Source organism: Elephantulus edwardii, unplaced genomic scaffold, assembly GCF_000299155.1.
Source record: "Elephantulus edwardii isolate Elephantulus edwardi_28Jun2011 unplaced genomic scaffold, EleEdw1.0 scaffold00381, whole genome shotgun sequence".
Classification (NCBI taxonomy): Eukaryota; Metazoa; Chordata; class Mammalia; order Macroscelidea; family Macroscelididae; genus Elephantulus; species Elephantulus edwardii.
The window spans coordinates 574867-600310 of NW_006400131.1; the positions used below are offsets into that span (position 1 = coordinate 574867).

Below are 25444 nucleotides of genomic sequence, written 5' to 3' on the forward strand. Positions count from 1 at the left end.
TGGCACAGGACAGAGCGGAGTTTAGGGCTGTTGTACATAGGGTCACTATGAGTCGCAGGCGACTCGACGGCACATAACAACAACAACAACATTTCTAGATTTACATTATTGAGATTGAAGGAATAGTTGTTATATGCAGTCGAGTTGCCTGTGACTCATAGCGACCCTGTGTACAGTAGCTCTGAACCCTGCCCTATCCTGAACCTATTTCATTGCTTCCAGATACACTTAACCCCATTACACCAGTTACTGAGTCAATTAATCTTATCCAGGGTCTTCCTCTCTTGTGCTGTCCCTCCATCCGTCCAAGCATGGTGTCCTTCTTCAAAACTTAGTCCCTCCTGGTAACATATACCCAAAGTAAGTCAGACAGAGTTCAAAATCCTTCCCTTCAAGGAGCAGCCTGCTTTCACTCTCTCCAGGATGTGATTCATTTGTTATCTTGGCATGTTCATGGTATGTTCAATAGTCTTCTCCTGCACCACAACTCAAAAGCTTTGATTCTTCTTCTGTCATCCCTAATCATTACCCAGCTCTTTGTCAGGTGCCATGAAATCATGATGATTCATCATGATTCCATGAACAACAAATCAGAAGCCCACCCTATCCTGTGGCGTCATCACTGCCCCATTACGCTCAAGCCTGTTGCTGTGCCAATCCATCCATCCATCCCCTGGATGGTCTTCTCTTTCACCGAGCCTTTACCTTTCCCCACAACAAGATGTTTATCTGCCAAGGGCAATTGTTGTTGTTATGTGCCGTGGAGTCGCTTGCAACTCATAGCGACCCTATCTACAAGAGCTCTAAACTCTGTTCTATTCTGTGCCAACCTCGCTGTCTCAAACACACTCTTTCCCACCACCCCAATAACAGAATAGACCCATTTCATCGAGGGTCTTCTTCTCCTGCGCCGTCCCTCCACTCTCCGAAACATGATGTCCTTCTCCAAGGACAAAGTCCCTCCTTGCAACATGCCCAAAGTATGTCAGATGAAGCTTCAGAATCCTTGACCCCAAGGAGCATTCTGGCTTCACCCTCTCTGGGACAAACCTGTTTGTTCTCCTAGGAGTCCATGGTATGTTCAATACTTTTCTCCAGCACCACAGCCCAAAGGCATCAATTCTTTTTCTATCATCCCTATTCACTGTCCAGCTCTCTGATGCATAGCACATAATTAACTGCAAAGACTATAGCCTGGATCAGGTGCACCTCAGTCTCCAGCTTAACGTTGTTGCTCTTCAGTACTCTTGAGAGGTTCCTCAGCTGACTTTCCCAATGCAACTCATCTCTTGATTCCCTGGCTGCTGTTACCAAGAGTGTTGACTGTGGAACTAAGTAAATTAAAACTGTTAACGATCTCAATCTCTTCACCATCAATTATGATGCTGCCAGTTGGCCCAGTGGTGAGAATCTTTGTTTTCTTGATGTTGAGCTTCAATCCATATTGAAGGGCAATTACTCTTTATTATTTAAAAATAAAAATAGACAGCTGGTTTACGTATGTAAAATGCTTGTCATCTAAAATCCCTTCTAGATTGGGTAAAACTTGTTTCCTTGGTTTCTTTTTGATAAGTGACTGACCTCATATGATCACCGTCTTCATTCTGTGGGGGAGTGTGAATGGTAGTATGGTGTATAACAAACACCCTTAGCTTCTAACTAAAAGCTTGGCAATTCCAGTTTGCCTGGAAGAGCCTCAGAAGAAAGGCCTAGTGATCTGCTTCCTAAAACTCAGCCTTTAAAGCAGTGTGGAGTACGGTATTTAGACACATGTGGTGTTGTCATGTGTTGTAATGAGAACTATGGCAACTGGCTTGATTTTGTTTTTGTGTCATATAATATGCACTGTGTCTCATGCATGTATGTGTGTCTGGTCTTTACAGTGACATTAGAAATAGTCCAGGGGAAGGATCAATGCATCAGTTCAATTGCTTTAAAGTCAGTGGGTTTTCTGAAATTGTCTCTGCTCCCAGGAATGGAGATGCAATAAGATGACTCTTGTTGATAGATGCCATCGAGTCAAGTATAATGACCCTGTGAACAGCAGATTTCAACCCTGTCCTATCTTGTGCCATTCTCATCATCTATAACCTACTTGAGCCCCTTGCTGCCATCACTGTGGCAATCCACCTGGTTGAGGGTCTTTCTCTCTTTTTCAGGCTTCCCCCTGCCTCCCCCCCAGCTTTCCAAGATGACAGCCCTCAAAGAGCCTCTCCTACCAACATGTACAAAGTGTGTGAGGCAAAGCTTCATCATCTTTGCCTCTACGGAGCACTCTGCTTGCATCTTCTCAAAGACATATCTATTTGTTCTTTTGACAGTCCATGGAATATTCAGTACTCTTCTCCAAGACCTGATGTTTGAGGAGTTTCAGTCGGTGGGATGGTGAGACTCATTAAAAAAAAAACAGTGCAGGTCTAGAGCACACATCCTTCTCTCTAATTGCTAAGTACAGTTAGGAAGTAGATCTTAATAATGCATCACATTTAAAATTTTAATTCTGTTGGGCCTCCTTGCCAGTTTAATTATTGTTGATGTGCCTCTGAGGAAATGGAAGATTCCTCAGCAGGGTAGAGTGAGTGTTGCCTCCCAATGGGCCAGTGTACTGTTGGCTCCATTTAAAGCCTCCTGGATTGCATGAGACATGGACTCTTGGGAGAGGATATGGACTTGTGCTTTAAACCTCAGGGCTTTCTAGAACGATAGAGGCCAGAGATGACCTGGTAAGAGAGGTCTGAGACTGGATACCATGGCCTCCCCACTGCTCTGCTGAAGAATGAGACTTTTACTGGAGGAAAGGAGACCTTAGTTCACTGTCCAGCTCTCCAGTGTCTCTGCACTTGGCTAGTACCAAGATCCTGTGGAGGCACAAGAAACTTGCCAGTAGGGGGCAGCCCAGCATGCACCTTGGATATTTTGTTTCCTTCCTGAGGCTCTGGTAAGGGAGCCCTGGCTCAGAAGATCCTTTGGGTGGTTCTGAGAAGGAAGAATGTGAGCTCAGGTGTGTTTGTCCACTTACTTCTGGGAAGCCCTGGAGTTCAGCTTCTCCCTGGAGTTCAGCTTCTCTAAGGTCATTGAAATTCGCTTCCTTTTGGATTAATTTTTCCCCTCTCCTCTGCTCCCCTCCTCTTTCCTTTCTCTTCCTCCCTCCCACTTGCCTTTGTATCTACTCCTTTTTCCTCTTTATTGTTCTTTTATAACTTAACAAACAAAAATTCAATAAAGTTTAACAGTGTGACAGTAACTTGTTTGAAATGATGCTGTAGCAGGGAACTTTTGTGGGACCCTCTTTGCTATTTGACATGTTGACTGTTGACACTCTCTTATACAGTTTTTTTGTGTCTTTGAAAGTTTACATGGAAGGGAGCTCTGGTGGCCTAGTGGCAAGAAACTGCTTTGCAATCCCAGAGGAACATGGTTCGAGTCCACCAGATGCTCTGCTGGAGAAGGAGGAGCAATCTCCTCCAGTACCAGTCAGATCCGATTTGACGGTATACACACAAAATAATAATAATTAAAAAAATTTTACATGGGTGGGTATGTGTATTTAATTATGCAATTTTACTTATTTTTCTCACGTATTGCTTAATTGCAGAAATTAAGATGGACATTTCTTCCTGTTTATATGTATTTATCTAATTCATTCCAACTTAAGTACTTATCACACTTCGTTTTTTCTGTTTCTGTATTGACGGACACTTGCAGTGAATAGTGTGTGTGTGTCTGTGTGTGTCTGTGTGTGTGTGTAATTTCTCTTGGATAAATGATCAGAAGGAGAATTGCTGGATTATAAAGCGTGCTTACTTATAATTTTCCAGAAATTGACCTCTTTGACAGGATTGTGTCAAATTACACTCTCTGCAATATTGCAAGAAAGAGATTCCCCAAGCCTGCCCTAAAGTTTCTTAATTTTGTCGTACTTAAAATTTTTTGCCCATCTGGATAAGCCTTGCAAGCCACTGTTGTTTGAATTTGCATTTCCTGATACTTCATGACCAATTTTTCATATGTTCGTTCTGTGGCCACTTCTGTTTCATCTTTGCAAATTGCTCATTTTTAATTTATCTTAGTCTGTAGAGAGTTGTTGTGCCGCTAACTCAAAGGCTCTCTGCTGTTTTGAATCCAACAGCCACTCTGCAGGAGGAGAGTGGGTATCTATTCCTGTGCAGTTTAGAGCCTCAGAAAACCTCCAGGAGGATCAGCTATGAGTGGGTTCTGACTTGATGGCTGCTGTCAAGTTGATTCCTACATGGGACAGTCCCATGTGTGTGCTCGCTAGGTTTCTCATACCTGATTTTTTTATAAATGGATCTCCAGGCTTTCCCTCTGAGGTACTTCTAAACAGGCATGAACCTTCATGTTCTCAGTCAGCAGCCCAGTGCATGAATTGTTTCCACTACCCACTGGAATAGGCGTTTGTTTTGTTGCATTTTTTTTTAATGTGGTAATTTTTAAAATTGATATTTTAATGAAAATTTATAGAGAACTTGGATTTCCATTCATTCAGTGTTGCACATTTTCCTCTCTGTCACCCCCCCGCCCCAAGTTTGCTTTTCTCTTTGAAAAAAAAAAATCTTTCCTTGGAAGGTAGTATGGCACTTTCTCAAAAGGTTGGAAATAGTAATAACATTTGACCCAGTAATTCCACTACTGGGAATATACCATAAAGAAACCAGAACTGCCACTCAAGCAGATATATGCACACCCATATTTATTGCTGCATTGGTCACAATAGCAAAGAGATGGAAATAACCCAAGTGTCCATCAACAAATGAATGGATAGAGAAATTGTGGTATATCACACAATGTAATACTGTGTAGACTGAAAAACAACTCATGAAGTATTATACAAAATGGGTGGCCCTGGAGGACATTATGCTAAGTGAAATATCTCAGGCACAAAAGGACAAATACTGCATAATACACTTTTTAAAACAGGAATAGACATTTTTTAAAACCCAGTTTTCATTGATGGCATGTGCTTTTCATTTCTTTCCTCTATGAAGTTAATGTTTTTATTTATATTAACTAATAGTATTTGTTGAAAGTATCTAGGGTACAAATGCCAAGGAAAATAAAAGATAAAATATTGAAAACAGTTTTAAAGCCATAGACCTGTTGAGTGTTAGGCCTTTGTCTTGTGCATGGAGACAGAAGCAGGGACTCTGGAATATTGCAGAGAGCTGACATGGAACAGTGGCAGCACTGTGATATGTGGACCCTGAGGAGGAAGGGGCCTGACTTGTCTGGAAAACCTGAATGTGACCTCCAAAGGCCACCTTGCCGTATTATCTAGTGGCTCAAATCCACCAGCTGTTCTGTGGGAGAAAGATGGACAATCTACTGCCATGGGATTTACTGCCTCTGAAAACCCGCGAGATGGTCAGTTCAAACTTGATGTACACAACAACAGCAACAACTATGTCTTTTCCCCAGGTGACTAATTATAATTCATTATAGGAACTTGGTGGTACTACATTCTTGGTTTTAATGTTTAAATTAGATTATGTAAAAATATAGTAAAATGCAAGGTAACTCTGATGACATAGTCTGACATTGAACTGCTGACTCAAAGGCAGTGCTCCCTGGGGGCTTATATTCTCCATATTCTCCAGTGACTCGGTGGGAGAAAGATGGGCAATTTTTACCTGTGTGGTTTGCAATCTCAGGACACCCACCTGAGGGTCAGATATATGTGTTCATTGGTGATTCATTTGACAGTCCATTCCATGTTCAGTACCTTCTCCAGGACAAAACTCAAAGACATCGATTTTTCTTCTGTCATCCTGAGTCCTTGTACAACTTTCAGAAGCATAGGAAGTAATTAAAAGACCATAGCTTGAATCAGTCACCCCTTAAAATTTAAACTGACATCCTTTCTTAACTGACTTCAGAGACAGCAGATTTTCCCAGTGCAACACATCTTTTGATTTTTTGACTGCTGTTAACATGAGTGTTGCTTGTGGATGCAAGTGAAATGAAATTGTCAATAAATTCAATGTTGTTGTTAAGTGCCATCGAGTCGAACACAACTCATAGCAACCCTATGGACAAAAGACCTGAACTCTGTTCTATAACTATTGTCGTTTCTCTAAGTTCATAGAGTTTCCAGAGACATGTTGCTTAGGAAGTGGATGCCACTCCTGCTTCCAAACATATCTTAATCTGGAAGCTCCACCAAACACTGTCTACCCTGAGTAACCAATAAATCTTATAATAATAAAGAAACATGCGGGTTAGATGGCCCTTTGGTCCATTGTTGAAGATTGTTATTTTCTTGTTCTTGAGGTGTAATTCTTACAGAAGGTTGTCTTCAACAAGTGTCTCAAATCCTTTTTTACTTCCAGTAAGCAAGGTAGTATAATTTGCATATATGGCAGATTGTTGAGAAGTCTTCCTACCTGATATCACATTCTTCTTCATATAGTCCACCTTCTGTAATTATTTGCTCAGCATAACGATTGAATTGATATGGAAAAAGAAGAACACCCTGATAGATCTTTCTTGATTTTAAACCATACAAGGTTCGCTTGTTCTGTTCTTGGTGTACATTATTGGTGATTTCCACTCTTTCCAGTGTTATCCGTAATTTATTATGATATCCACAGTCAAATGCTTTTGCATAATCAATAAAACATAAATAAACGTCTTTCTAGTATTCTCTGCTTTCAGTAAGGATCTATCTGATGTAAGCAATGATATCTGTGGTGCCATGGCCTATTCTAAATACAACTTGATTTTCTGGCAGTTCTTTATAGATATTTGTTCGATTCATGTTTGGATGATCTTCAGCAAGATTTTATTTGCTTATATTATTCGTGATATTGTTTGATAATGTCCACATTTTGTAGGATCATCTTTTTGGAAGGGAATGGGAACAACTAAGATCTCTTCTGGTCAGCTGGCCAGGTTGCTTTCTTCTAAATGTCTTGACACAATCCAGTTGAGTGTGTCCAGGGCTGCATCTGATTGTTGAAACCTACCAACTGGTATTCTATCAATTCCTGACATTTTCGATTTTCTTCTTTCTTCCTTCCTTCCTTCCTTCCTTCCTTTCTTTCCTTTTTCTTTTCTTTCTTTTTTTTTTTTTTTTGCCAATGCCTTTAGTGCAGCTTGAATTTCTTCTTTCATTACTATTGTTTCTCAGTCATAGGCTACTTCCTGAAGTACTTCTGTGACAGCCATTTGTTTGGGGTACAATGACTGTGTATTTCCTCAATCTTCTTTTGATGCTTCCTGGATAATTCAAGATTTTGCCCGTAGACTCTTTCAGCACTGCAACTTGAAGCTTACATCTGTTCTTCAGTTCTTTCCTCTTGCGAAATATCAAGTGTGTTCTTCCCTTTTGGTTTTCTAATGCCAGTTCTTTCCACAGTTTTTTACAATACTATACTTTATTTTTCTCAAGCTGGTCTTTGACTACTTTTGCTCGTCTCTTTTACTTCACCATTTCTTCCCTTTGTTTAGGTATCTCTGTATTCTGGTTCAACTTTCAGAAGTTTTAGTCTATTCTGCCCTCTGTTTTAGTCTTGTCTTTCTTCCCTATCTTTATTTTCTTCATGTCATCCTTGATGTCATCTCACAACTCATCTGGTCTTCAGTCATCAGTTGGTGCATCAATTCTATTATTGAGATAAATTTTTTAAAATCAAGTGAGATTTTTGTGGATTTATTTTCATTTTTTAAACTTCAGTTTGAATTTGACAGGAGTTAGCCCTTGGACTTGTTTTGAATGCTGATATTGAGTTTCTTCATTGATTCTTTCCACAGATGTAGTCAGAGTTATTCCTGCATTTTCTATCAGATGAGGTTCATGTGTATAATTGTCATTTACTTTTTTTAGAAAATATATTTGTAATTAATAAATGAATGATGATCCAAAATTTTATCATTTAATCTCCAGCTTCATTTCAGTCATCAAGTCTGTATTTTTCAACTGCCAGTCTTTCTTGTTTCAAACTTTTGCATTCCAGTCATCAGTTATTATTGATGCAGCTTGTTCTCACACAGCTGAGATGTCTCCAAAGCTTCAGCTCTACAATTTGCCCCAGGAATAGAAGCAGTTGAAGGTGGGCCTTTGAAGAAGAAAGAAGTCTACTAGAAAAGCCTTAAACACCAAGATGATCAAGCCATTAAGTACCTTCAGCCTGTCAGTCAAAAAAGTACAATCTTGGTCAGGTTTTCAAACATTTTACCTGTTATTTTTCTTGATATTGAGGGAGTAACTGAAAGTATTTATACTGCATTTGCACTTTTTGTATTGTTGGGAGATATTTTAGATTGTCTTCCTTTGGATCAGTGTGACACTATAGTCACTTCAGTGGAAAAAAGATTGCTATTTGTAAATCAAATGCCTTATGTTCTGTGGGGAAAATTACTACATATGTGCAATGATCTCCTTAATGTTGTTGTTGTTGTTGTTATGTGCCATCAAGTTGCCTGCAATCCATAGCAGCCCTATGAACAGCTCTGAAACCTGCCCTGTCCTGAGCCAGTCTCACTAATTCACCAATTTCCCAGTTACCATACCATTCTATCTCATCTGGGGTTGTCCTCTCCTACACTGTCCCTCCACCCTTCCAAGCATGATGTCCTCCTCCAAGGATCAGTCTCTTCTGACCACGACCCCAAAGCATATGAGACAGAGCTTCAAAATCCTAGCCTCCAAGGAGAGATTTGGTTTCACCTTTTCCAAGCCAGACCTATTTGTTTTCTTGGTAGTTCAAGGTATGTTCAAGTACCTCTTCTTCAGCACCACAGTTTGAAGGCATAGATTCTTTTTCTATCATCCATAGTCATTGTCCAACTCTCTGAAGCATAACTAGTTAATATTGAAGACCATGGACTGGATTAGGCACACCTTAGTCTCTAGAATGACATTGTTGCTTTTCAACACTGTGGAAAGGTCCCTGACAGCATATTTTTCCAATGCAGTTTGTCTCTTGATTTTCTGACTATCAGTGTTTTAAGAGTGTTCATTGTGGAGCCAAGCAGGCTGTAATTGTTTGTTTGGACTTTTCCCCACCAAGGTTGTGATCTTTTTTTTTCCAGATATTTTTTTAATTAAGATTTAAATGAAAGTTTATAAAGAATTTGGATTTCCAGTCCTTCATTGTTGTATATTTTCCTCCCTGCCCCCCATCAGTTTTTTCTTTGGGGAAAAAAGTTCTTTTATTGTTATACAGTCCTGTCTCCCTCCCTCCTCCCCACTTTACTATGCAGCTCTTATTCTGGACTCTTGTCATGCCAATAATACCTAATTATATATTCCTTTTATACAGTTCTCTCCCTTGTCTGTTTGAATGCCATGTAGATTATTTATCCCCTCTTTTCTTAGTTTCCCCCTAGCCCCCATGACAGTCTTGTTTTATAACAGTGGCATAATGCCATATTTGTCTTTCTGTGACTGAGGTATTTCACTCAGCATAATGTCCTCCAGGGTCACTCATTTTGTATAATAATTCATGAGTTCCTTGTTTTTCAATGCAGCATAGTATTCCATTGTGTATACCACAGCTTCTCTAGCCATTCCTATGTTGATGGGCACTTGGGTTGTTTCCAATTCTTTGCTATTGTGAACAAAGCTGCAATAAGCATGAGTGTGCATATATCTACTTAGGTGGCAGTTATGGTTTCTTTAGGGTATATTTCCAGTTATGGAATTGCTAGGTCAAGTGGTATTTCTATATCTAACTTTTTGAGAAAGCACTATACCACTATACTGCCTTCCAGAGTGGTTTTACCATTTTATACTCCCACTAACAGTGAATAAGGGTTCTAGTTTCTCTACAACCTCACCAGCATTTCTTCTTTGCTGTTCTGTTAAATTTTGTTATTCTTACTGGGGTGAGATGATAACTCATAGTTGTTTTGCAGGCTGTTAAGTGCTAACAACCTCAATATCTTCTCCATCTACCATGGTGCTTTTAATTGATCCAGTGGTGAGAATCTTTGTCTTCTTAATGTTGAGCTTCAAGCCATACTGAAATCTATAGTCCTTGACCTTCTGAAGTAAGTACTACTAGATCAGAAGGCTAGCTAGCATTTTCAGGTTCTGTTTCCTGCCTCTTTCACTTTGATTTTGTGGACAGTGTCAGGCTGGTGACATCGTTCATTTGTGAACCCAGGCAAAGAGAGGGCCCAGCACTATCCCGCCTTCCTCTGCCCTCCCCTCAGCATCCATGTCTTCAATAACAGGGAAGATTCTCTTTGGCATTGCTCATCTCACTTGCCCATCTCAAAACCAGTTGTCATGGCTGAGGGGGTGGGATTTTCTGTCCAATCAGTGATTGAAGGATTGAGGAGGGTTTGGGAAGAGATAGACCTTTACAGACAGTGCATTGCTCAGCACAGCGTTCGTGAAATATGCTTCCACAGTGGGTTAATTGGTATTGTTACTTTCACTAATGGCTTAGGAGATACTGATCCAAGGAAGGATAGGGGATTGGTAGAGAAGGAGAAGAAAAACCCAATCCAGTGTCCTGGAGGTCAAAGAAGGGAGTGATTATTTAATCTGGAATGTGAGGAAAGATTGAATTTTTTTTGCATAGTGGGTACCAGGATTTCTGTGTCTGTCACTTTGAGAGGTAGTAGATGTATTTTTCTTCAGTACTAAAAGATACCTTGAAAGGGGAGGCACACTAAAACTGTTAATAGAAAGATAAAATAAAATGTTGGAGAAGAATGAAGGCTGGTGAACCTGTCTCCTGGTCAATTTTGGTTCCTTCTCAGTCACATTCAATTTAGTTCCTTTTGCTGTACTGAAAAAATAAAAACATCTCAGTATCATAAGGACAAATACTGTAAAATGTGACCATTATTGTAAAAATAGAAGAATAACTAGTAAAACATTTCTGGGAACACAAGGAGGGAAGGGATGGGAGTGGAGGGGTGAGGATGGGTTTGGACCAAATCACAGGGTTGCACAGTTTGGTGGGACATGGTCAGGGGGAAGGAAATGGGAACAACCTGGGTGAAAAGACAGGGTAAAGATGGGCAAGGTCCAATGGTGATTAATTTTATAAAACGTGATGCATGACAATGATTGTATTAAACACAATATTAATGAAGAATAAATAATGTGACACACAATGTATATGACCTGTGTAAGCAAACCAATTAAATAAAGGAAAAGGGGGACCCAGAACACAGAGGGATGCACTGGACATCGTGGTGGTGAAATTAGTGGAAGTGACACATCCTCCTGTACTGCTCTCTATCACTGTTTTTCACTCTTTCTTTGTGTGTGTGTGTTTTGCAGTTACATTGCAAATCAGAAAAGATTCGAAATCATCAATGAAGATGATGTTGAAGCTTATGTGGGACTGAGAAATCTGTGAGTACGCAGACCTTGCATACTTACCTCAGAGATCTTTCTCTCAGGAGGCATTCCCGACCAGTTCTAACATGTGTATGAACTGTGTGCTTTCCAGGACCATCGTGGATTCTGGACTCAAATTTGTGGCTCATAAAGCATTCCTGAAAAACAGCAACCTGCAGCACATGTGAGTAAAAGTTGATGCTTTTGCTTCCCAGGACCTCGTTTGTCCAATGTTTTTCTTTCCTCTGTTTATTTTCCTTCCTTTTCAAGTCTAAATCCCTCTTTATAAAAGTTAGTGTAGCTGTGATAATGGCTAAGAAACATTAGCTTTGATTTTGTTAGATTTCTGAATAGCTACAGAGGGGTGCTTAGAACAGCCTGTTTATTCTCTTTCATGAATTTCTGGGCTGTTTCCATCTTGGACAGAACAAAAGGCCAATGGCAAAGACTGATGTGAAAACTATGTACTGGTACAACGTCCTTGATTCTTTTCTTAAAATCAAGGCATATTCCCTGGAAGACATCACACTAGTGGAATTGAAAGAAACTTGCTTTTTCAGGAAACAATAAATTACTAAACATTCCCCTCCTACACACAATAGACCCTCAACCCTTTTTGAACCTTGATTGTTCCCAAAGCTGTCTGTCATGAACTAATTTAAGGGCAAGGAGGGGGGTCGTCAACTATGGGGCATATCAAATGTGCAGATGTTGTTGTTCTTGTTGTTGTTATGTGACATCAAGTTGCTTGCAACTCATAACGACCCTATGTAAAAGAGCCCTAGACCCTGCTCTATTCTATGCCAACCTCACTGTCTCTGACACACCTGCTCCCATTACCCCAATCATTGAATCGATTCATCTCATCAATGGTCTTCCTCTCTTGCACTGTCTCTTCACTCTCCCAAACATGATGGCCCTCTCCAAGAAATGGTCCCTCCCTGCAACATTCCCAGAATATGTCAAATGAAGCTTCAGAATCCTTGCCTCCAAGGAGTAGCCCAGCTTCATCTTCTCCAGCACAAACCTGTTTGTTCTCCTAGCAGTTTATGGTATATTTAACACTCTTTTCGAGTGCCACAGCTCAAAGGTATCAATTCTCTTTCTATCATCCTTATTCATTGTCCGGCTCTCTGACACATACACGCAATTGTGAAGACTATGGCCTGTATCAGGTGCACCTCAGTCTCCAGCCTGACATCATTGCTCTTCAGTACTCTGGAGAGATTCCTGACAGCTGACTTTCCCTATGCAATTTTCTCTTGATTTTCTGGCTGCTGGTACTAAGAGTGTTGATTGTGAAGCCAAGCAAATGAAAACTGTTAACAATATCAATCTCTTCACCATCCATTATTATGATGTTGCCAATTGGCCTAATGGTGAGAATCTTTGTTTTCTTGATGTTGAGCTTCAATCCATGTTGAAGGCTATAGTCCTTGACCTTCTGCTGCAACCACTTTAGATCTTCCTCAGCTTTAGAAAGCAGGGTTGTGTCATCTGCATAATGCAGGTTGTTGATGAATCTTCCACTAATCCTGATGCCACATTCCTCCTTGTACAGCCCAGCATCCTGGATGATCTGTTTTGCATACAGATTGAAAAGGTATGTAGACAGAATACATCCCTGGTGGACACCCTTTCTAATTTTTGAGCCATGAAGAGTCTCCTTGCTCTGTTCTGATGACTGCCTCTTGGTTCAAGAATAGGTTTTGTATTAGCACAATCAAATGCTCTGGGATTCCCATTCTTCTCAGAGTCAGATACAAGATGAAAATATAGGTTTCCCCAAATCATGTTGAGTTGACCCACTGTTGACTAGAATCAAGTGGAAATAGAAATGGTGAGCACTTATAGGCACTAAACGGTGTCACGTGAAGGCCCTTCGCTAATAAGGTACAATATCTCGCAACATCTCTAGGATCAGATTACACAGTACCTGTGGAGAGTGCAGTACATATCAGGTGGCTAACCAGAAGATCAAGAGTTTGAATCTGCCACTTGCTCCAAGGGAAGAAGTAGAGTAGACTCCTCCCGGTAGGGTTTACAACCTGGCCGACACAGTGGAGGGTTGCCCTGGGTTTGGATCGATTTGATGGCAGTGGGTTTGGTTTGTCTTAGTAACCTGAGTTTTTAGGGTGCATTTCTGCAAGAGGATTGTTGTTGTTGTTAGTCACTGTATCTATTCTGACTCAAGGCTACCCACAAGGCTTTTGGGGCTGTGACCTCACAGAATAGACAGCTGGTCCTGCCTTCAGGGGTGGTTCTGGAAACTACCACATTTTTAACTAGCAGTTGAGCACTTAGCCATCTGATCTACATTTCCTGGGGTAGATTGAACAGTACGTAGAGACTATATGTTGATATTATGGAAAACCTTAATTCCTCAAAGCCAATATCAGACCCTTCATTTTGCAAGAGACTTCAAAATTGAAGTCACCTTAAAAATAAAGTCTGTAGAATTCAGAGAAAAACATTCAGTAACAATATAATAAAACTCCAAGGAACTTTATTAACATGTTTCATTAAATACTTTTGGCCTCCGCTCTGTAACTGGTTTGCCTGCACAGATCTGAGGTCTGTGTAGATCCTGGGAGCATAAACAAGAGAGAAGTTGGACAGAAGAAAAAGGCAAAATGCTGTAATGCAATCACTTCGTTGTAATTAATGGCCTTGATGGTTAAGCTCTGGCATTTTCATTACAGCTGAACTTAGATTTAAATTACTCAACAACCACAGATTTCTGGCTGCTTTGCCACACCATTTTTCTAATTTGTACAGTCAGCCAGGGTTAATTATAGTTTTTAAAAGAGACTCATTATTTTACTACACTTCTGATATTTTTTTACACTTTTTGGTGTGTGATAAGTACCCAATCTTATGTAAATACAAAGATCACTACATGATCTACAGTAGAATAATTTTAATGGCCTTTAGTGACTGGTGGGGCGGTCAAGAGTGCAAAGCAAAAGATTGATGGTTTGAGCTCCCCAGCCATACGGTAGGAGAAAGGGATCACATTCTGCTTGGCAAAGATTTGCAGTCTTGAAAAGCCTACTGATCAGTTCTACTCTGACCTGTAGGGCTGCTGTGAGTTGGTGGTGAGTACATGACACAGTCATACCTGTGGCTCTATGCACAACTTTGAGTATAGTCAAATTGCTGTCCCTGTGTCTCAAAGATTCTTTTCAAAATAGGAAATAAAGTAGGTGGACATATTCTGCATACTGAAATCAAACTGCCTGTGCCTGAGTTGGTTCAGACTCACAGTGACCCTCCATTGGGTCTTTTGAAGCTGTTACTTATGATGAGAGGAGATTGCCCATCCTGATGAGCTGCCGTGAGATTAAATCATCAGAGATGTATGTAAAGCCTTTAGTTTAACAGCACAGTTCTCTACAGACCACATCACCAGAGCTCCTCTTTACAAGGCAAAAAGCCAACCATTGATCAAACTGCATAAAGTTTATTGATATTTTTCATGTTACAAAACCCATTGCTGTTGAACTAATTCTACCTCATGCAGATCCCAAGGATATCAAGCTGGACAGGCAGAGGGTGGGTGAAGGAGAGGAAGACCTTCAGCCAGATAGGTTGGCACAGTGACAGCTGTAGTGGTTTCTAGTGTGTCAGGAAGTGTGAGGATGGCACGAACAGAACAGGGTTCAGATCTATTCTTCACAGGGTCACTAAGAGTCATGCTCAACTCGATGGCATCTAACAACAACAACAAGAAGAAGGAGATCCCATGTTTGTGAGAGTAGAAGGTTTTCAGTGGCTGATTTCTGGAGGGAGCTCAGGGACCATAGACAGTGGGGAGTTGTGCTTCTAATCCAAAGGCAGCACTTCTCTGTGTATTCGAATCTCAACCTACAGATGGGTTTGTTGGAAATATTTTTGTTATGTTTTGTTTTGTTTTGTTTTACTAATTTTTCTCTGACAGCTACAAGGAGCAGAATGTCACTAATTGATGGGAATCATTCTCATTTGTCAAAATATTAATTGAGCCATCTACTTTGAAGATGGCAGGGAGGGCAGAGGGACCAGCATGCTGTGGGACCTACCAGCTCTTTCTAGTGAGGACTCTAGAGAATGTCTTAGTTCCCTTGATTTTTCACAAGTGCTCGTAGCACAAATGTCTACCAAGTGGGGTTAAGAAGCTGACAAAGAAATGGTACAGAAGGTACTTTTCACTACCTTTGAGGTATTTTGATTACTTCTCTGAGTTCCCATAATAGAATAAGGGGTGTGGGCGAGAACATCATCTTTTACATCAGATTATAGGAAAATTAAAATAAAAATCTCTCTCTAGTACTACTTTCCCCTCTCCCAGGATCAGGTTCTTTTAGTGACGCCATCTGTGTTGGTGAAGAATTAGGAATTGCAAGGTTTTCAATCACTGACTTTTTTGTGGATTGCCAGACAAGGTCTACGGTGTCTGTGGACTCACTGAGTTTTCTGCATTTTGGAAGCTGTTGGGCATGAATCCACCTGACCACACAGGGGCGCCATTCCTTCCTGGCCTTGTCCACGTTTGGAATCTCATGGTGGCTCTCCAAGCTCCAGTGATAGGGCACTGAATTCAGTTCTCAGTGCCCAGCCCCTGAGAATCCAGCCACTGTGAGAAAAGACAGTGCCTACATTTTCCACGGCCTTTTAAGAGGTGCTCATTAGCTCCTTAGCAAGGTTCTAGAATCAAACAGGGAGAAGATTGCGGATTTTTACCCTCCCTTCCTCTTTCTTGGCTTTTGGCCCCAGTAATAAGTATGGTTCATAAAACTCATCTTGTTCCTTGGCCCATAACCCGGCTCTGTGCCGGCTGCTGGCAGCTTGACAGAGGCAGCTGCACCCGAGGCCGGCAGCCTGTGAGCTGGTGGGAGGGCCCTTAAAATGGCCTTCCTCTTTCTTTTTGCCTCTCCTCTCCTTTTTTTTTTTTTTTTTGTGGGGAGAGGAATCTGGGTTGTGTTCTTTGTTTTTTATTTTGTTTTGTTTTTCATTTTCCATCAGAAAGATAAGAAAGCCTAATGAAAATAAAAACATCTTTGCACTGAAAATTTTGACAGTGACTTCTCGATTTTAGTGTCTCCCGGTGCAGCCCATTCTTTCCGCATTCCAAAAGAATAGTCATCTGTGGGCATTTTTTTACAGACTGCTGGTGGGTTTTTTCCATATGGGTGAGAACTTTATACTCAATGTGAAGTGTTGAGGGAAGGGAGGCAATTTTCTTGTGTAGGTCGGGATTGAAATTAGTGGAAAGGGGCTCAGTATAGAATGAAGCTGGGAGTGGACACGAGCATTCCTGAGAGATGACGTGCTTGGGCTGGCATCTTCTTTCTTTATCCACTGCCCAGCTTGGCTTGGGCATCTGTTGATAACTTAAGCCAGGCCCATGTGCAACACAATGAAATGTTGCTTGGTTTTGTACCGTTTTGACCACTGCAAAACTAAGGAACTGTGTTAGTGCTGTGGATTAAGCATTAGGCTGATAACTCATAAGGCTGTGGTTCTAAACCACTACCTGCTCCACAGGTGAAGAGGGTGCTGTATGCTTCTGTTAAGATTTATGGCCTTGGAACTCTTTGAGGGCAGTTCTACTCTGTCCTGTGGAGTCACTGTAAGTCGGAACTTACTTACTGACAGTGAGTGATCACCAGCTTAAAGGTGGAGCCTTTCTGGAGATTTGAGTCCAACAGATTTGCAGCCCCCTCAGGAGGAAGATGGGCATCTCCTCTCAGGAGATACACAGGCTTGGGAAACCCACTGGCAGATCAGCTGTGTTCTTGTTATGTGGTGTCATGTTGGCTAGGACTCATAGCAGTCATCCTGTCCTGTGTCACCCTCATGCTCTCTGCCTCTCTTGAGCCCATTGCTGCAGTCATTACGCCAGTCCATCTTGTTGAGGGTCTTCCTCTCTTACTCTGACATTTTGCCTCTCCAAAGATGATGTCCTTTTCCAAAGACTGGTCTCTCCTAACAACATGTTTCCAAAGAATACTCTGGTTGCACTTTCTCCAAGACATGTATGGTCGGCTATGAGTTGGCTCCAATTTGATGGCAAAGAGTTTTGAGATTCAGCAGCCTAAGGGACTCATCTCCCTTTCAGCACTATACCAGAGAATAAACTGCTGTGATCCATGGGATTTTCCTTAACTACTTTTTAGAATTCATTTTCCAGGCCTTTTTCTCTGGTCTGTTTTCATCTTGAGTCTTCACTGAACTCTATCCTCAGTGCATGACTCTCCTGTTTGAAACACTGGTGGCTTAGCCTACAGCATGATAACACAGTGTGACAAAATGACGCATGTAAAGTCATACACTAGCTCCTAGGTTTAGCCCTTCTGTAAAGATACTTTAACTGCAGGCTTTGCCTGGCTCATGCCATACATTCACCTCAGAATGATTGTCACCTTCAGATGTTAACTGACTCTCTGCCCAGCATTCCTTTTCTTAGCCAGGAATTAGGAATTGAGACACCTAATAGCTTTCCTTTGCTTGTTAGAATGTGACTGCTTTCATAAAAATGATGGGTTTTGCATTCATGTTATTGATTATTAAACACATACCTACAGGTTGAAGTGTTGACAACTTTCTTTTTAAAATAAACTCAGAGAGTGAACAAATTCAAGATGAGTCAGTTGTTAGGATTATGGTTCTGAATTTCCCAACATTTGGTTCCTAGGTGGTACCAATGTTCTTGGCCACTAATAAGTTGGCTGGAGGTTTGAATCTACCCTCAGAAGAAACATGGTGATTGCCTTTGAAAAACCATCCATTAAAAAACCTATAGGGTCCCAGTGTGTCAGAGTCAATGAGATCACGTTTTGAGTTAGTTCCTGTGGCACTGACCACTGAAACTCCCATACACGGAATAAAATGACAAATTGAGAGCATGCCAGTAAGTTCAAGTTGTTTTTTTCAATCATAGAAATGATATCCTTTTATTGTCTGGTTGGTTCGAGTTCCAAAATTATGTGGTGCTGAAATAGTTTATGATAAATATGGCCAAATTCCTGGTCATCTGATTTCTTTAGTTATAATCATGGCATTATCCAGTTGTCTAGAATTCATGTGTAAGTAGCTTCAGCACATTTAACTAAACATTAGGTGTTTTCGTTCCAACAGTTATATGTTAAGTCCAGTTAGTATTCATATGTGTTACCTAAAGTCAAAATTCGGCATAGTGTATAGGAAGTTGTGCTACTAATCGAAAGATTGTACTTCTTCTCATCCAAAGATTGTACTTGTCTGTGGTTCGAATCCACCAATGACCCAGAGGGAGAAAGCTGAGACGTCTCTTCCTGTGTGATTTCAGTTTTGGAAACCCAGTGAAGGGAGAGCTATGAGATGGTTCTGACTTGATGGTGATGAGTTTTAGTTGTAAAGTGTCTTTTTTCTCCACTTGTTTTTGCTATAGTGAGCCTTCAAGTCAGACTGACTTATAACTGACTCTCCAGTGGATTTTCAGAGGCTGTAAAAGGAACAAATGGAGGTTGTTTATTTTTCTCCCATGGAGCGGGGTGGATCCAAACCACTTGCCTTTGGGTTGGCAGTGCAACTCCTTACCATTAAGTCATCAGTAGCTATTTAAAAGTTCAGAAACCTCAATTAGGTCTCTAACTTGGCTCTGAATCCTGTGGAAAATAAGCTTTTGTGTGAAAGAAACATTAAATAAACAATATACTGCTAAAAGGTCTGTCTTGGAGAGGGCGAAACCAGACTGCTCCTTGGAGACAAGGATTTTGAAGCTCTAGCTCACGTACTTTGGGCATGTTGCCACAAGGGACCAATCCTTAGAAAAGGATATCATGCTTGGAAGGGTGGAGAGACAGCATAGAAGAGGAAGCCCTGGAATAGATGGATTGACTCAGTGACTGGGATAAAGGTGGTAGGCATATTGGAAACAATGGAATTGGCCAGGGTGTGCTGTGGCAGGGTTCAGAGCTGTTGTATGTAGGGTCACTGTGAGTCGCGAGCTACTCAATGGCACATAACAACAACAACAACCCCTTTTATCACCTGTATAAATCAGAAATCTAGGTCTGGTTAGATAAAAAATTAAGGTACCACTTGACATGAGAGTATTAGATCTAAGAAAGATCTTCAAATGATCAAACCAAATTATCAAAACCAATTATTTAAAACGCTTTATTTGACTACTTTAATCTTAACATGCAACATTTTAAGCTCACATTTAATGCTTTTTATTTCTTTCAGCAACTTCACTCGAAATAAACTGACAAGTTTGTCTAGGAAACACTTTCGTCACCTTGACTTGTCTGAACTGTAAGTAATGATTTTGTGTGATACTTGGGGGGACATTTTTCAAAGGAAAGAATAGCTATTTATTTGTTTTTAAAATTAGTAATGTTGTTGATCTATTTTTTATCAAAGTTATTGAAAAATACTTTCTCAAGTTTTGACCTCATTTAGTAGATATTATTTGATGGCTTATTTTATTCTTTCATGAAAATAAAATTAGTCATTATCTGGGAGGCTGGGCAATATGAGGAGAAATGTGGCATCAGGATTGGAGGAAGACTCATAAACAACCTGCATTATGTGGATGAAACAAACTTGCTTGCTGAAACTGAGGAGGATCTGAAGTGCTTGCAACAGAAGGCCAAGGACTGCAACTTTAAATATGGCTTGGAGCTCAACATCAAGAAAACAAAGATTCTCACCCCCGGGCCAATAGGCAGCATCATGATAGATAGTAAAAAGATTGAGATTGTTAATAGCTTCAGTTTGCTTGTCTTCACAATCAACACTATTGGTATCAGTAGTCAGGAAATCAGAAGATGAATTGCATTGGTTCCTGCTGTCAGGAACCTCTCCAGAGTGCTGAAGAGCAGCAGTGTCAGTTTGGAGACTCAGGTGAACCTGATAAAGGCCATGGTCTTCACAATTACTTGCTATGCATCAGAAAGCTGGACGATGACTAGGGATGATAGAAGGAGCATTGATGCCTTTGAGCTGTGGTGTTGTAGAAGTGTACTGAATATACCCTGGACTGCTAGGAAAACAAACATGTGCATCCTTGTTGTTGTTGTTATGTGGCATTGAGTCGCCTGCAACTCATAGCAATCCTATGTTTAACAGCCCTAAACCCTACTCTATCCTGTGCCAGTCTTATTGTCTCAGATACATTTGTCTTTACCCCCATTACCCCAGTCACTGAGTCAATCCGTCTCCTTGAGGGTCTTCCTCTCTTGTGTTGTCCTTTACCCTCCAAAGCATGACATCCCTCTCCAAGGACTAGTCCCTCCTTGTAACATGTCCCAGGTATAGCAGATGAACTTCAAAATCCTTGCCTCTGAGAAACAGCCTGATTTTACCCTCCTTAGGACAAACCTGTTTGTTCTCCTAGCAGTCCATGGTATATTCAGTACTCTTCTCCAGCACCATAACTCAAAGACATCAATTCTTCTTCTGTCATCCCTAGTCATTGTCCAGATTTCTGATGCATAGAAAGTACTTATGAAGACCATGGCTTGAATCAGGCATACTTTAGTCTCCAGACTAACATTGTTGCTCTTCATTCAGTACTTTAGAGAGGTCTCTGACAGCAGACTTTCTCAATGCAATAGATCTTTTAATTTCCTGGCTGCTGGTACTGAGAGTGCTGATTGTGGAGCTAAACAAACTGTAGCTGCTAACAATCTCAGTCTCATCAATCTCATGATGCTACCAATGGACCCAGTGGTGAGAATCTTTGTTTTCTTGATGTGGAGACTCAATCCATATTGAAAGCTGTAGTCCTTGACCTTCTACAGCAAGTGCTTCAGGTCCTCCTCAGTTTCAGCACACAGGGTGTATCATCTGTGTAATGCAGATTGTTGATGAGCCTACCTCCAATCCTGATGCCACATTTCTTCTCATATTGCCCAGCCTCCTAGATAATCTATTGTGCATATAGATTGAAAAAGTAGGGCAATCGGACACATCCCTTGTGTACACCCTTCCCAATTTTAAACCATGCAGTGTTTCTTTGCTCTGTTTTGATAACTGCCTCCTGGTCCAAGTATAGGTTTTGCATGAGCATGATCAAGTGTTCTAGGATTCCCATTCTTCTCAGAGTTAGCCAGTTTGTTGTGATCCACACAGTCATAGAGCACTTTGGATACAATACAGTGGATTTTGTTTAAATGGAGTGTCACCTGAATGAACTTGACCTGCTTTTTTTTTTTTATAAAAGTCTGTTTGAAATCAAATAATTAACCAAATTAGAAGATGCCGTCAGTCAATAATTAGTTAATAAGTTGCAGTGGAGTTAATATGGTGAATGTTAGCAGTTGCAAGTTAGTTGGGAATAAACTAGAGTTATTTATATTTATAACACAGCACTTAAAAATAGTTATAGTTGAGTTCATTCTGGATTATGCCAGTCTCACGTGTCACAGTCGAGCTGCACTCTGGAGGGTTTGCAGCGGCTGCTATTCCAGGGACGCATTGCAGATATTCCTTCTGTGGCCCTGAGACCCCCAGCTTTCAGGTTGGCACTGCCCGAGCCTCTGAGACCCTCAGCTTGGAGCCCATGAATTTGTAGCTCTGATCCTTCACCTCTTAATTCTTTCTGTTGAAGAAATGATACTTCTAAAAAAAACTCTTTGGTTACCCATATGCATAGAAAGCACAGGAACGTTCTGAATCAGTGCTATTAAGGTGTTTGTGGATCTCTTCTGACATGTAGTCCATGGCTGAAACCTGCTCTGGTGTGGAAAAGATACTTGGAGGTAATAAAATGGACACAAATTAAACTGAGCTGCCAGGATCACATATTCCCCAAAGAAACTCCTGAAAAAGTCTTCAGGGATCCCTGCATTTCTTAGAACCCGACCAGAAAACCACAGGGTAAATGATGCTGCAAAGCCCAGGTCCTGTCCTGACGGAAATCTTAAGTATTGTGGTTAATGCCAGACAGAGCCTATGCAAGGATTTTAAATGGCCTCATTTAAAGGCTCATTACCATAAGTGGAATTCATTTTAAATAGGCCACTGAGTATTATAAATAAGCATTTAAAGATTTTTTTTTCCTTGTGGTTTTTGTTTTCTCCTTGACTGCTTCCTCTTTCCCGGGTTGCAGGGCCCCGGGTGTCCAGGCGCAGTAGCTCAGCCCTGCCGCGTTTCCTCCTGGTATTCTCTCCCAGGCTAGCTCAGTACTGGGTACCCCCCTCAGCTCTGCCCTTGCTGTCACATGTCCAGAAGCTGCGCGCGCGTGTGTGTGTGTGTGTGTGTGTGTGTGTGTGTGTGTGTGTATGTGTGTAGGAAGTAGAGAGCTCCTCCCAGGTTCTCTAGCAGTTACTCCAGCTGACTCGGAGCCATGGAACCCATGCTTGTCCTAAGCAGAAAGGGCCAAGTACTGTCTCGTGGCACCCAGGCTCTGTTACTGCCTTGCATTTGAGTTATGATGAGATTGTTCTGCCCCACCAAAGTTTGAGCTGATTGGATGACAATACTTGAATCTCTATCTTGGCCAGAAAGAGTGTGATAGAGTTTTTGGAAACCTACCTTTGGTGTCTTACTTAGAATGTTATGTAATAAAAAGGATAAATTTGTTATAGTACCTTGTTCTCCCATCTCATGGGACATATATTCCTAACGTGGAGTCCCTGGGTGGTGTAGGGGGCTTCATTTCAGCAACTGGCCTCAAGATTGCTGCGTGGAATCCATGGAGAACTCTTGAAAGGCTGGCCTGCTGATGCACTTTTGGAAATCCTTAACTCTGTAGAGCCCAGTTCTACTCTGACACACACGGGACAGCCTTCAGAGGGAATCAACCATAGGAATTTTTAAAGAAAAGTTTCTCTGTTACTGCCATTTGTGGCTCCTCCCTTGTTTTCCATACAATTTTATAAATTTTTCAGACTTTTATGTCCTAGTCCCTGTGTGCGAGTGTTTGCACATAAGAAAAACTCATAGGTATTCAGTAAATAAATAGTAAGTAACATCAGGCTATGAAAGGAGATTCCAAGGATTATTGTCATAAAAGAATTCATGATGTAGTATTTAATAAACATTAGAACAAAGAGAAGAGACTGACTCAATTTCCATTGTGTTTCTCTAGGATTCTGGTCGGCAATCCATTTATGTGCTCCTGTGACATTATGTGGATCAAGACCCTTCAAGAGACCAGGCCCCGCCCAGAAACTCAGGATCTGTACTGCCTGAATGAGAGCAGCAAGAACATCCCCTTGGCAAGCCTGCAGATCCCCAATTGTGGTAACTTTTTTTTTTAAATTTAGATTTTTTTTTTTTTAAATATAGGCTGGGTTCTAAATATTCTCCATATATTAATTCACTGACTCTTCCTAACAACTTTAAAAGGTACATGTTATTTTATCAGACAGGAAAACAAGAAATTAAATAACTGGTCAAGATCACAAAATTAGTAAATAAGGGAACCAGGATTTGCACTGACAGTTGACTCAAAGGCCCAAGTCCTTCCTTATATCATATTGCAAATAAACATAGGCACAAACCGTTCTTTATAAATTCCAAAGATCCCCTCACTTCCTGAGGCCTACCCATGGACTACAGCGTCCTACAGTATCCAAGTTAAGAAATTTTCAACTAAGAATTTCCTTTCCATCATTTCCCCCAAGTCCACTCCACCATGCAGACTTCATTCTGGACTCCTGTCATGACAATAATGCCTAATCATATATCCCTTTTAAACAGTTCTCTCCCTCATCTGTTTCAATGCAGTATACATAATTTATCCTTTCTCAGTCTCCCTCCAACCCCAATGTCAGTCCCACTATTGTAAAACGGTAACTGACTTTTATATCATCCCGTTATATTTGCTATTTGCTGTTACTGATTTTGACTGCCGTGGTATGCAGAGAACTCGAGGGGATGGCCACAACCCTGATGTTCAGCAGTGTGCTGTGACTGTCCTGTAACACAGCGTTTGTGTGCAATGTAGAGAGAAAAATCAGTTGGCAACAACTTAGCCAGATGTTCTTTGCAAGCCAAGTAGTAATTCTTAATGGGTGATTTTAAAGTACATAATGGAACAAAGAAGGCAGTGGTGATTGCTTTGCATGTTTGTTCATCTATCTGTGCATATAAAAAAATATTTGTTCATTTGTATTTGAATTTGAAAATAAACTAGTAGAGGGAAAAAAAATTTTTTTAAAATTGTTAAGTGTAGTATTTCACTGTCTGACTCTACCCTTGGTGGATACCGGGACATGCTGAGGTTTTTAGAAGACCTTCTGAATAAGGAGCTCTAACTCTTGCTTATTCTTACTGAAAACTGTAATAAAAGTGAGATAATGTTTGAGTCTTACCCTGAATAGGTAATAATGATGACCTTTAGTCTTGTGATTGAGGTGGGAGGCTAGGTCAGAGTAAATTCCTAGTTTTCCCTGATTTGTCAATTTTAAATTTTTAACAAATTTTTACTTATTGAAAGTTATAAATTGATAATAAATGGTTGATCAATTAGAATAGAATTGTTACTCATGCAAAGATTTACAATTCATATCAACTGATTTTCATAGAGTAACATAAAACAGCACTGGTGAATTGACAAATTCCATTTTCTATCACTATACTGTTTGTTTTTTCTTTTAGTTTTCTTTTTTAATAAGTACTTAAAACTACTTTTTTATTATACTAGTTTATTTACAAAATTCAAAAATATTGTTTTCCAGAACAGATTCTTCCAGTTTCCCTCACCCATCAAACTGTACAATTCCATGATTAATACCTCCTCCCCCTGCACATCCTCATCCCTCTGCTTCCACTCTCCCCTCCCCCTTGGATCCTTATATTCATTCTACAATAATGGTTTAATACGATATTTGTCTTTGTGGGACTGAATTAGTTCACTCAGCATAATGCTCTCAAGTCCCTCCAAAGTCAGGTAATAATTTAAAAATCATTGCTCCTGTTTGCTGCGTGGTATTCCATTGTGTGAATGTACCCTAATTTCTCAATCCATTCCATTGTGGTTGGACATCTAAGCTGTTTGCATGTTCTTGCAATGGTGAATAATGCTGCTATAAATATTGGTGTACTAATCTCCATTTGCTGGCAAAACTGGACTTCTACCTGCAGAAAGTTGAAACAGGATCCACATTTCACACTCTACACAAAAATCAACTCAAGGTGGTTCAGAGA

General features: G+C 40.6%; 1 protein-coding gene across 5 annotated transcripts in view; it reads left to right on the forward strand.

The window, feature by feature from the left end:
* Positions 1-25444, forward strand: part of NTRK2 (neurotrophic tyrosine kinase, receptor, type 2) — a 709069-nt gene that overhangs the window by 37562 nt on the left and 646063 nt on the right. For all 5 annotated transcript variants that reach the window (XM_006902202.1, XM_006902205.1, XM_006902201.1 and 2 more), the window contains exons 2-5: positions 11261-11335; positions 11433-11504; positions 19532-19600; positions 23382-23536. In XM_006902202.1, coding sequence (XP_006902264.1) covers positions 11261-11335; positions 11433-11504; positions 19532-19600; positions 23382-23536 — 371 coding nt within the window. The remainder of the gene's footprint in view (positions 1-11260; positions 11336-11432; positions 11505-19531; positions 19601-23381; positions 23537-25444) is intronic.